Genomic DNA, 12,626 nt, shown 5'->3' on the forward strand with positions numbered 1-12,626 from the left:
CCTCCTCAATTATAGGTTATTATCAATCAACTATTTAATTTCCACCCATTCCATTGTATCCCGCCAACAAAAAAAACATTTTGTATCCAGTATATTAATCTGCTGCTACTAATTAGAATAACTATGGTAAAATTTTTACAAGAATCAAATCATTTTTTTTTTATTTTTTTTCCTTTTACATACCCAACATAAAATCCCAAAAGCTAATATAGTAAGATAAACACAAATAAAACCTTCACCAAGGCAAACACTAAGGAACTATGATGCTTCTACTCAAAACAAATCATACTTTAATATCTTACAGATTATTTTTACATAGTGATATAATCAAATCAAACTATACAGAACCAGAAATAATATAACAAGAATCTAAGAAACAGAGAACCTTCTCCTTCTGGGCTTGGTTAAGTCAACACCATCATCATCAATATTAGACGTGTCCTTAGACCCATTTCTGAAAGGGTTCAACTTTCCAAGTTTCTTTGACATAGACGAGAAAAAATTACTCTTCTTCACAGATTCTTTCTCAAACGACGTCGTTGCGTGACCCTTCTTTTTCAAATCCGAAACATACATCTTCATCTTCATAAGCTCTGAACGCAACTCTTCATTCTCTCTCACTAACGACACATCTGTCTGAAGCTGCTGATTCCTCGTCGTCGCTGGCACCGGTTTCTTATCCTCCGCCGCGCCACTCCTCAGCTGAAGCTGATCGAAGTACAGCGCGTGAAGCACAATCTGCACTGGCAACCGCTTGTTCTGAGACGCGTGCACACGCGCCTCGTAAGAAAGTTTCAATGGATCCATTACACTGCATACCTTCTCCCTCTCTATCTCGTCCAGGTTATGATGCACCTGATTCAAAAACACGCGCGCGTTCATAAAGTTAGTTACAGTGTTTACTGCGATTGCTTTATTGCACTACTGTTTGAATTTTTTTAATCAATTCAGTGTGATTTCTACATAATGCAGTTGCTTAAGGTATTGATATAATTAATAATGAAATTGTCCCTTATTCCTTTACCTTGAGGTAGATATCTACGGCGCGATAAAGATCGTCATCGACTTTACGTGAATGTTTGGGAATGAGGATGGCGATGCCGTTGAACTTAGAAATGGCTAGTTCGTTGTATGATGCGATTTCCGCGAGATACTTGTCGACGGTTTTAGCCACGCGCTGCATCGTGGTGCTGGTAATGTTATCCTTGAAGTCGCCGCCGCCAGCGTTGAACACTGACGTGCTCTTTTCTTTCTCTACGAAACTGGAGATGATTCTACGCACGCTGTCCAGATCTAAGAGCCTCTCGCCGTCGTAAGTGAACGACAGCACTAGGAGATCGTCCACGGTTACGTGTTCCAGGATATCTGAGATTCGCTTCTCTAGTTCGCGCTTGCAGTTGCTTGATGAGCGGAGGTAGATCGCGCAGCGGAGGAGACAGCAGAGGAAGTTGATCGGAAAAGCTGCTTTCTCGGAGGGGAAGAGAGCGACGATAGATTGCAGAAGCTCACGTTGCTGGATTCTTAAACTTGAATTGGAATCGCTAAAATCTGGCGGTTGGATTCTGCCTCCGCCGCCGGATTGATCCTGGACTAATTCCCGGAGTGAGTGTTTTGTGTATGTGATCATTGCTCCGGCAAGGGTAAGATACTTGGCGTTGCGGTTCTTCATGGCAGCGATCACTTTACCAAAGGAATCAATGTCGAGAACTGTGAGCTCCTCCGTCCACCAGTTTGGCGGCGATCTGCTTGGGAAATAGGCCTCGCTGCAAGCGCTAGAGCTTATGGCTTCAACGCAGCGGTTAGTGACGTTGAGGTCATCAGCGAAGTGGAGGAGCTTCCGGCAGGAATTGAGGACGGTGACAGCGCCGGAGAGGCTGGACAGCGCCACCTGAGAGAGGAAGTCTTCGGTTCTTGCGGCGAGGTTGCCATGGCAGTGCTCCTCGGTCATCTGGAGGAACACGGCGACGCAGTGAAGTGCAGCAACATTGTGAACGGTGATCTCAAAGTTTACACTGTAGCAGAACTTTGCTGCTTTCTCGAAAGCTTCTGCGCCACCAGGTATATCAGAGAGATCAATTCTGGTGAGTTCATTTTCTTCTGAATCAATTAACAGCTTTCTGATGTAGTTGCTCTTTGCCACTAGCATGAACTGCACAATATCAATTATTAAACTTAACCTTTTTTGCATCACTTAATCATAGATATAACAAGTATAGAGTAATTGACAATTTGGCATGCATTTTTTGGTACCTTGTGGAGTGAATAACTAGCTTCTCCAACTTTAACTATAATATCGCTGGGCATATCTTGTGAGAAAACCCTGCAATAATGCAAGTGATAAATTAGGTTCATAAGATCATACAACAATATTAGAGAATAATTATTTGAGCATGTTTTGAAAATGGAGGAGTAAACAGGAGTGCTTACCATTGTCCGGTTCTCTCCATGGCAAGGGAGAGTCTGCTGGAATTAGGAGACGCCATGATGAGCTGATTGCTAGTTGTTTTTTGTTTTTGGGTTTGAGTGAAAGAGTGACTTAGATATATAGTGTTAGTTTGTTATAATTATAAGGGGATTTTGAAATCCTGTAGTTTCACTTCATTATTATGATTTAATCTTCATGAGTTGTGAATCTGTCACGGTGCATGGTGTGGGGTCTATTAAGTTAAAATAATGCAGTGTTATGTATAGCTATTTTCTTTCAATAATATTATTTTAACAGTTTTTAGTTGCGTATCAGGAAAATGCATTACTTAGATAAGTTAACCATTCTTTTTGTTGTTATAAATAAAGTCTCAAGAGCATATATGATGGTGTTCATAATTTCTTTTAAGAACACCACTCATGATTTTATTTATAATTTTTTTCCTATTTTGCAACTTGTACTTGTGTTGTAGGAGGCAGAATATAAAGATTTGAATTATTGAGTTGTTGGTGGAGTTTATAAAAGGAAAATGATGTGTAGTATGTGTGGTTATTCCTACATCATAAGTAACATGTATCATAAAAGTGTTTGTTAATAATTAATTTAGAAGTGAAATATGTGATTTTTTTTGTTGTAGTATAAGAGAATTTAGTAGTAACACTAACACATAACATTTCTCTTTATAAAATAAAAGTTGGGGCATTTATGGAGGAGAAAATGTGATGCTGTAGGTGAAAGTTGGGGAGTACTTATTAATATTCCCATACATTTATTTATCCTAAATGTATTAGGTGAAAGTTGGGGAGTACTCGAGGTGCATAAGTGCTTGGGAGTCTATGAAATCAGAAAATTGAAGCATGGGTATGAATCCAGTGAGAAATATTTGCATTGTTCACGGTGGTAGGGCTTGTATTGTTTCTCGGCCACTCAAAATACTCGTGGCTAAGACACGTCCAACAGCGACAGCCACTCATTCTATTTTAGGATAGTGATTTGCCGCGTCACCAACTCGCTAAAGTGTAGTACGCCAATAATGTATTACATGACATGTCTGGTGATGTGTCCATTTATCCAGCATGTTTTTGGGACACCCAATAATTATTACCCATACTTCGTTGTTCCTCTCTCATTCGCTCCCCTTGAAATTACAGATATCTTAATCATACCGGAATTAAAGTTTGGATAATGTCTCATCAAGATCACTTTTTTATTTTTTAGTTTAATAATCCTTCAAAATACTATGATATTTAAGGTTATATAAACAATTTACGTAGTCAATAAATGAAGAAAAAATAAAATAGAATTTGATTAAAATAATTTCATCTAATATACTTTGAAAACCAAATTAAAAAGAAATGAACAAATATGAGGTGAAAATTAATAATAAATAAGTTAATTGAAAAATAAATTATAAATGTATATTTTTTTCCTAAGATATTGATAGATTTGGAATGATATTTTATTTTATTCTTTAAACTATATTCTTACATCTAATAATTTACTCTTAGACATTATTTTAAAAAATTAGTTTTAATCCATTAAGAGAAAAATGTGTATACAGAAAGTGTAAATTTTTTATATATTTTTGGTACATTATTCATCATTTATCTTTAATCATCATTAAATCTTAAAAATTAATATAAATGAATGATAGATGATATAATAATTGTATATAGATTTTAGATTTTTATACTGATGGTACACATATATTACATTTTTCTACTAAAATTATAAGTTGACACTTATTTTAAAACAAATTTTTATTCCTGAACAATTATTTGAAAGGAAAGGAGTATTTATAAGACATAGAATAAAAAATAAATAAAGAATGTATGAGATAAAGAATAATGAAATATTCTATTCTTATAAAATATATCTGTTTATCTTTATGTGGAGCCAGTAGAATATTCCATCGGCATGTAAGGCCAGCAATATATTATTGGATTCGAGGTTCACTGCAAACGTTTCTGAAAACATCTTGTCTATGATGCCTGAGACCACTGCAAACTAGTAGTGATTATGGATCAATATTTAGTTCACCACCTTCATCATCTACTATAAAGAGCTCAGTTATATCATCAGATATGTTTGGTGGTGACCTTGTTAGTGGAGATATACCAACCATCAAACCGAGATAGATTTTGAAGAGATAAGATCACTATTGATCAGCTTCAGATATTATGATTGATCGCGTTTGAATCCGAAATGAAACCACATATATATATATATATATATATATATATTTCATTTCTCTACATTTTTTGTTAATTCTTTTATGGATTTAATTTATATGCTGGATATTGTAAAATAATTTTTATAATCAATATATTATTCATCATTTATATATTAATCATTATTTACTCCTAAATAAAAATAATATACTGAATGAAATTTTCACAATATAAAAAACATTTTCGGTTGAACTCTTCTTTTATTTCAACGTGCAAGATAAATTGCCATAACATTGGCTGCTAATAAGTCATTTTTTATAGCCATTATTCTTTAATATGATGAGAGTTCGGTATTACGTATAATGGCAAGGTCATTTACTTAATGACTTTGTATCTCTCTAAGCCTCAAATGATAAATCAATAAATTCGTATTTCTTGGGTGAACATCTTTTGTCCCAAAAAATGTACAATTGTTTTATAATTCATCTAAAAAATACTTAATCATTAATGTAGTATTTTAATTAATCACCAACTGAAGCACAAAGTAACATTATTAATAGGATAACAGATATGTTCGGTATATCTCACACCAGTTGGGTTCTTCTTTTAGTTACCATGATAATTTTTATGGAGTCGGCCAGATTCTTTGGGAAACATGTTAGAAAATAAGTTTCAGATTAGTAACCTGATGCTCTTAAGATATGTTTGCAAGTTAAACTTTGGAAGAAAATGAAGAGAATACACTTCGAAATATACTTGTCAGATAATTCTTCAAAACTACCTTACAAGTATATTTCCCTAAAAACTCAACTTGCAAATAAAACTTTAGACATTATTTAAATACATGTTAAACTACTCATTTTTGCCAATGGGTTGAGAGGGAACAATATCTTCTGCAACACACAACACCCTGCAACTCTACTTGATGAATAGCACTAAATAACTATATAAAATTAGTCGAAACTTGACAGAATTATAGGTAGTAGTTAGCAGAATTCAACCATCCCAGATTTTATCATGCCAACACATTTTGGAGACAGTTTTATGTTGAATCTCATTATGACAAAACTTATTCGGACATTATTGACAATGCATCAAGTCTTTTATGTATCATAAAGAAAATTATCAACAATTGTCAAAGTTGAAAAGGCAAACTCAGATATCTGAAAACCAAATAGTAAGTGCGAGATTCAACAACATCACACATTATTCCTTGGTCAAACAAAATTAAGGCAACATTATTAGGAGATTATCCAATCCACTCCAACATTGAGCTTAGTATCTGTGAGACAGCTTCTCCTTTTCCTGGTAGGTCTGAACATACCTGCATCCATTGAAATAAATTAGATATAACAGTTAACCATAGTGGGACAAAGTTAACCACAGTGGTAGCAGACCCAAAAGGTATCCACATGGGTATGAATGAACGGGGCGAGGCTGGGTAGTGCACTACCCGGACCTATCCAAACTCATTGCCAACCCTACTCATGTTTGCACCAAAATCAAAGTATGTCTGCCTGAATTGCTACCCATTTCGCCATTTTGCAAATCACGTGAGCCTGTCGTTGGGGGTTTTGCACCAGTATGGGTCGGATGATGCGTGACCCTGACTCTAAAGAAACCCTAAAGTATGACTATTTTTTTTAAAACACACTTCAGATGAGCCAGTTTTACCCATTCCATGTGGCCCAGACCTACTTTTTAACTCGTTTCAGATAAAAGGTAAATTCTTTCTCTGCCATCAATCATGTTTTACCCATACCTGCTGCTGCTTCCTGAAGTCACATTTATTCATCTTCTTTGCCTTTCCCTTTTTCTTCTTCCTTTTACCTTATCTCTAATGACTAGCGACATGTGTGGATTTGTTATTTTTCTCTTATGGATTATGACATGTATGACCCTCATGACTTGAATTTGTGTTATTACACATGGTATTTTGCTCTTACGAGTACTATTGGCTTATGTTATGAACTATTTTAGTGTTTTTAATTATTGATCATGAATCTTATGATCCATGATTCAGAAAATAACCCTTCTGAAATAGATTTATCCCCTTCTCTCAGTTAGGTACATGTTTCAGATCAGAATAAAAAACCCCTTTTTTCGTGTAATAATTTTTATAAATTCTGGTTAAAACTGATCCCACAAATACAAGGCACACACATACCTAATTCAAGTATATGAATATATGCATAGCTATCAACTAATTACAACAGAAGAGGCTTAACGTACTAAGATCCATAAAAGAGAGGTGAGTAGAAACTTACGTGTAGACACCGACGATTGGAGTGAGTAAAAGGGTGGCGCTGATCCAATTCTCGGAGATCTTATGGTGAATCTTATCTGGCAAACCCTTCCACAACCCACTCATTATCTTCTGTTGGAATGGTGAAAGTGCGTACACAACTGATTTCACTGGCACTGAAGCTTTTGCCATCTCTAATCAATCAATAATAACAACAAATAAGAATGAATCGAATTTTGTGGAATGCAGAAACCCCTAATCTTAATATCATGCCACTGACTTTTCCATGTGTTGTTGGGTTTGGAAGTTTGGGTCTATTCCAATCCGTGGGCTCATTAGGCAGGATGGGCCTTAAACTCTATACCTTCTTGTTTTTGTTGCCTAAATATACACAACTCAATGCTTATTAAACTACTACTACAACCACACCCACCAAATCTTTTGTCCATAATATTTGTCATTGCATGTTTTATTAATTATAATTAGTCAAAAAATAATTAATATTTATATTTTTAACTTAAATGTATTTTCTTTAATCAATCATAATTCTAGACACATAAAGTAATATATATTTTAAAATAGAAGATGTACTCTCTAATGACACATGTTATTGTAGTAGCATAAGATTCACTCTATAATTATGAGAAATTTTTTGATAAAGACATAACTAACCCATCTTATTATACATGTAACAATCTAATTGACTATAATTAAATCCTACAAGATCTTAATATGGTCTTTGTCCTAAATATTAAATTAGATTATATAACACTTTTAAGTTATATAATATCAAATATTAAGTAATGATCAAAGTATGATCACAATTTCTCTAATACATATCTTATTTAAAATTCGTTGTAAAAAGAATATAATTAGATTTTTTTTGATATACATGTACTTATTTTTATTTAGACTTCGTAATTTTTTTGTACTCTCAATTAGAAATGGCAAAATGGGTCAGGTCTGCAAATGTCAGCAAAAATTTAAGTTGCCATAAGCATGCCAATATTGGCTTAACTGACAAATTTCAATGCTCTTCCCATTTTAAAACGGATTAACAGACTTGCGGGTGGCCCGTGAACATTATTGAATAATTAAAAAATTATATAATAAGTAAAATATAATTAAACAAAGTAGTCAAAAATAAAAAATTAACAAAAACTTTGATATTCTTATGAAGTTTAACAAATCACATTAGATTAAAAAAATTTAAGGATTAAAAAACACATTACATCATAACTTATTTGAAATTTTCTTAATTTTTCCTTAAATTATGTTCGTGGACCGCCCACATTGTCCAATGGAAATACTCGCAAGCTTATCTGATGAAACAAGGGGGCGAAACAGCAAAATGGACAAACTCACATAGTTAGATTTTTTTGCCTATGAACATTGCCCAATTTCACATCTATACTCTCAATCTTGTTCAGACTTTTAACATACAAAATTCAGTTAATTTTATTTATTTATAATTTTAGGGTCCATTTTTTGCATCGCAACTATAAGATGTCAAGATCAGCCTTGCTTATTACTATCACAAGACAAAAATAAGTACATACTATCATTAAAAGATATTAAAGGTGATAATTAAGCTTAAAATGTGGCACATTAAGTAAATTGATAGACTTAGAGAAAACAAATGTCAAATCTGAGGTATTGGTAGTGGTGTTGTTGTGTGGTGGAGACAATGGCAACAATATTGGTACCAACTATGGTGGTGACATAATAGTTGTGGTGGTGGAGTTGATAAGAATGACAAAAAAGATATTGGAGTGATGGTGACATTATTGTTAGTGGTAGTAGTGGTGATGAAGATGCAAACCTTAATAATAGTGTTAGTGGTAAGGAATTATAAGATAGTTTGATAGTGAAAGTGAAAGATATAAGGAACGAAGTGTATAAGGTTGTGTGTATGAGTCACATTTATAACAACTTAAAAAAATAAAGAAACGAATTATAAAGTGGTTTAATAATTATGGTAAAAAAGTTGAAAGTTTAAATCTCATTCACAATAAAAGATAACAAAATAACATTTACTAATACAAAAAAACAGTGTTGGTGGTTGCATGATGGTTCCTGTTATGGAGATAACTATACTAATGACAATGTCATCAATGATAACAGTGATAATGTGGTGGTAATGAGTTTAACTCATTAAGTACAGGAACCTGAGATTAATTTTTTTTTAAATTTATTTATTTTTATTAAAAAATAATATGAAATCATAATGGTTAAAAAGATTCTTTACCATATGTTATAATACCATTAAGTACCGGAGAAGATCCCATTAGATCGTAATAGTATAATATGGTAGTAATGATTATGGCATAAAAGAATTCATTTTCTGTATGTATACGTGAAAACACAAATAGAAAAAAGGAAAGAAGGTGAGGATCAATTTTGTGCAATAGAGATGAAAATAAGTTATTATGGCATCTCAATATTGATGCAAATGATCACATGAATGAAGACTAACACTAGCCTCTCTTATTCTCAAGCTACCACACTCCCCGCCGAATGGATATATCATGTGTCCCACGTCCTATCTTTGTTTGTGTTTTGATCTAATTAAAAATTTTCATTTAATTAATTAAAAGTCATAAAAATAAAACAAAATTATTTTTATATTACTTGATGAAATTGGATTGTTTAGAGACATAATTTTTTTGTACAATATAATATTTCTTCCTCCTAATCCTCATTCTTGAGACTTTAACACTTGTTTAGGTTGGTCGGTACTTGAACATCATGAGGTACTTCGGATCTTGGGTTGAAAAATGCCTTAAAGGCACAATTTTGAAGATGGGAATCTAGCAACCGAGCTGAGACAACAGCATCATGTGATGGTTGAGCACTTTAAAATAGAATTCATTGTAAAGTGAGTGAGCATCACAAAGAAACTGGTTCTGTGCTTGATTAAAAGTTCGTCGGTTATTCAATTGTTTCACCATCAAATTTGCACAGATTATTTTAATAGATGTTGTTAGGGTTATTTAATTAAAATGTATTATTTTACATTCTAAATAACACCATCAATAGTTATTTTAACATAAGAATTAAAAAGGGACAAAGAGTAGTTACCTGAGATAACTAATAAACTAAAGTATTATTTGATTTTATACTTCTTGATTAACTTATTGGTTAATTTTCAACCAGCTAACTCTATAGACTATAAGTTTCTAACTCTAAGGATCTGGAATAAGGTCTAAATTGACTTAAAAATAAGGACTGTTACCCTATTTTGAATGTGTAATTACGAGTACCCTGGTCCATGATTATGTTCAGCAGACTAATCAGTGACCTCAATTACACGCACCAATGTTGAGCAAAGCACATTTGTATGTACACACGCTTTATCTACTAAATAAAAGATGATAGAGACACTGTAGTAAGTGTTATAGAAAAGAGTGCACTACAGTTGAGTGAAGAACTCATACAAAAGATGAGACACAAATTACTCAAAGGGGTAACCATGTCCTCACCTTTCATCCCACTCTCCTTTTTCTCTCTCTTTTCTTCAACAGTACTATTAGTAGCCTTGAATATTATGCATAAGGGTCTCTGAGAGAGAGAGAGGAGTAAGTGATTGATAACATGATGGCTTTGTTTTTATACAAAGGAAGAAGAAACAAGTGAGAAAAACGCTTTACCTATGCTTCTCTATAACTTATTATAATGTTGAAAGTTGAAATGGGGTTCTGCAAATAAAGGAAATCCCTTGCAGGGAAAAGAAAAAGATGATACTTTCCTTACCTTCGTTATGATTTCTTTTAGAAACAGTGCTTTGCCAGATTTGTGTGGATATTAGATCTTCTATCGCTTTCATTTCTCTGACTCTAATGATCACAGTGACACTTCCTTCTTTTCTCTCTCTACATCATTTTACTGCTTTAACACAACTTCTTACCCTTGAATTCACTTCCATTATTTTTTTGTTTCACAGTTCATAAATTGTGTACTATTTCTTCCTTGATTTAACATATTTACTTATATAAGTCTTTTGGTACTCTAATTCATATTTTCTTTACCCATTTCTCTATCATATTGTATCTCATCTCTTTCAGTGGTGCTTCTGATATCGTCCTTTGGTTGAAGATTAGGTTTGGTGGTGACTGGTGAGACTTTCTGAGAACTGTATTGCAATAAGTTTAAGAAGTAGTTAGTTTGATTTGATTTTAGATGCTTGTTTTTTGCATTATATAATTACATAACAAGTTGACCCTTTAATATTTCTGCTTTAACAATATCACATTACACACATGTGTCTATAACTCTATATGAAAGAAAGCATCTATGATTTTGGTATAATAAAAGTTCATAATATGCAATGTTTTGATGTGTGTTGTTCATCAATTATCCGTGATAATCAAAAGGTTAGAAACTAGGGCACACTTTTCTCTTTTGGTTCAGGGAAATGTCTCAGAAAATATTAAAATGTGTTTTTCTCATATTGTGTTCTTTTGTAGCTTTAAGACTTAGGGTTAGGGTTCTCTGTAAGAGTACTTTTCCAATATTTCAAAGTCAATCACATTGGAGTTGTAGAATTGATACCATTTTGGCCAACATATATTATTGTCCTTGGCATTGTATTATAGAGTACAATAAAACTTGTAATTCCTAAGTTATCAACATATTTTGAAAGGTGAGGGCTGAATTCTGTTTAGAAAATTTCCTTCTCCAGTGAAATTAGGTTGATCTTACATTTGGTATTGTTATGTTTGACATGTCAGTACTCTAAACGTTCCTGGTTTTTTAAGCTTAATTAAATATTGTAATTATCATTCAATATTACACCATTTTGATTTTATTTGGGTGGATTTTTTATGTGTTTAAATATTATACTGCTCTTGCTAACACAATTATTTTCAATTTATTCAACTTTTTTGGGCTAATATTTAAGATGTATATCATGGAGAATAGTTTAAGAGAGCTTCCTTCAGCCCACTCATGGATGGGTAAAAAGTTTGAATTAGCTGCTGAATCATTCATTCAAACACAATAGATCAAGCATCATGATATGCTATTGTGAATGTGTGAATGATGCAGGAGCTAGATTTCTTCCTTTTCTTATCTGTACTTGGACTGAAGGGAGCTCCCTTTTACCGAACTTTCTAGTAGGCATACCTCCAATTCAATGAATTCCTCACCTCCAATTCATCCTACAAGTACTGTTCTGAACTCTAAACCTTCTTAATCTAATGGTTTGCCAGAACATAAACATTTTATCATGTACTTTACCATCCTAGGTTTTTTATCCTGTAAATTATTGTCTGTAGAGAGCATATCTAGTTATACTTCATTAGTTCTTTTGTTTAATCACTGCATGGATATGATGCATTCATCATTGATCCCTAATGTCTTGACTTCTTATTTTGTATTCGTGATTTGAGTTCAGGTCCCCACAAAATATATAGCATGAAAGTGTTCCCTGTGCATTATCTACAATGCAGTAGTAGTTAGTAGTTACCTTGGGAAATGATTACTTATGCTCTTTACCTACAATTTCCTTGTCATCATCATCTTGTGTAATTTGCCAGAAAATCGAGCAACCATAATTTGCCTTGATGCCTCATATAGTAAGAAAAATCACCTTATCAAGGTAAATGAGCTATCTCATGGGAAAAGGTTGTCCAAAATCATTATTAATAGTTTTTATTAAATAGTCTGCAAATTACACAACATTGGATAATGTTTGAATGTTGTATGAGTATCAAGGCTTAACTCCAAAACTTATCTCATGGGAATGGTTGCTCAACCTATTATATTTTTTTTTAGATTTATATAT

At 33.1% G+C, this 12,626-nt stretch overlaps 1 protein-coding gene across 1 annotated transcript; it reads right to left on the reverse strand.

The window, feature by feature from the left end:
* LOC109339430 (root phototropism protein 2-like) lies at positions 260 to 2,623 on the reverse strand. The gene is made up of 4 exons (XM_019576871.1): positions 2,428 to 2,623; positions 2,251 to 2,320; positions 1,025 to 2,149; positions 260 to 855 (listed from the first exon to the last, which is right to left on the reverse strand). The coding sequence occupies exons 1-4, from the start codon at positions 2,481 to 2,483 to the stop codon at positions 370 to 372; spliced, it is 1,737 nt and encodes a 578-aa protein (XP_019432416.1). The 5' UTR covers positions 2,484 to 2,623; the 3' UTR covers positions 260 to 369.

Source organism: Lupinus angustifolius, chromosome LG02 (assembly GCF_001865875.1).
Source record: "Lupinus angustifolius cultivar Tanjil chromosome LG02, LupAngTanjil_v1.0, whole genome shotgun sequence".
Taxonomy (NCBI): domain Eukaryota; kingdom Viridiplantae; phylum Streptophyta; class Magnoliopsida; order Fabales; family Fabaceae; genus Lupinus; species Lupinus angustifolius.

Bases quoted from the DNA above. Each gene is read 5' to 3' on its own strand.
- LOC109339430 (XM_019576871.1), bottom strand. From the start codon at position 2,483: ATGGCGTCTCCTAATTCCAGCAGACTCTCCCTTGCCATGGAGAGAACC. The intron at 2,321-2,427 runs GTAAGCACTCCT...GCATTATTGCAG, and splicing joins ATGGAGAGAACCGGACAATG to GGTTTTCTCACAAGATATGC. The intron at 856-1,024 runs GTAAAGGAATAA...TTTTTGAATCAG, and splicing joins CCGTAGATATCTACCTCAAG to GTGCATCATAACCTGGACGA.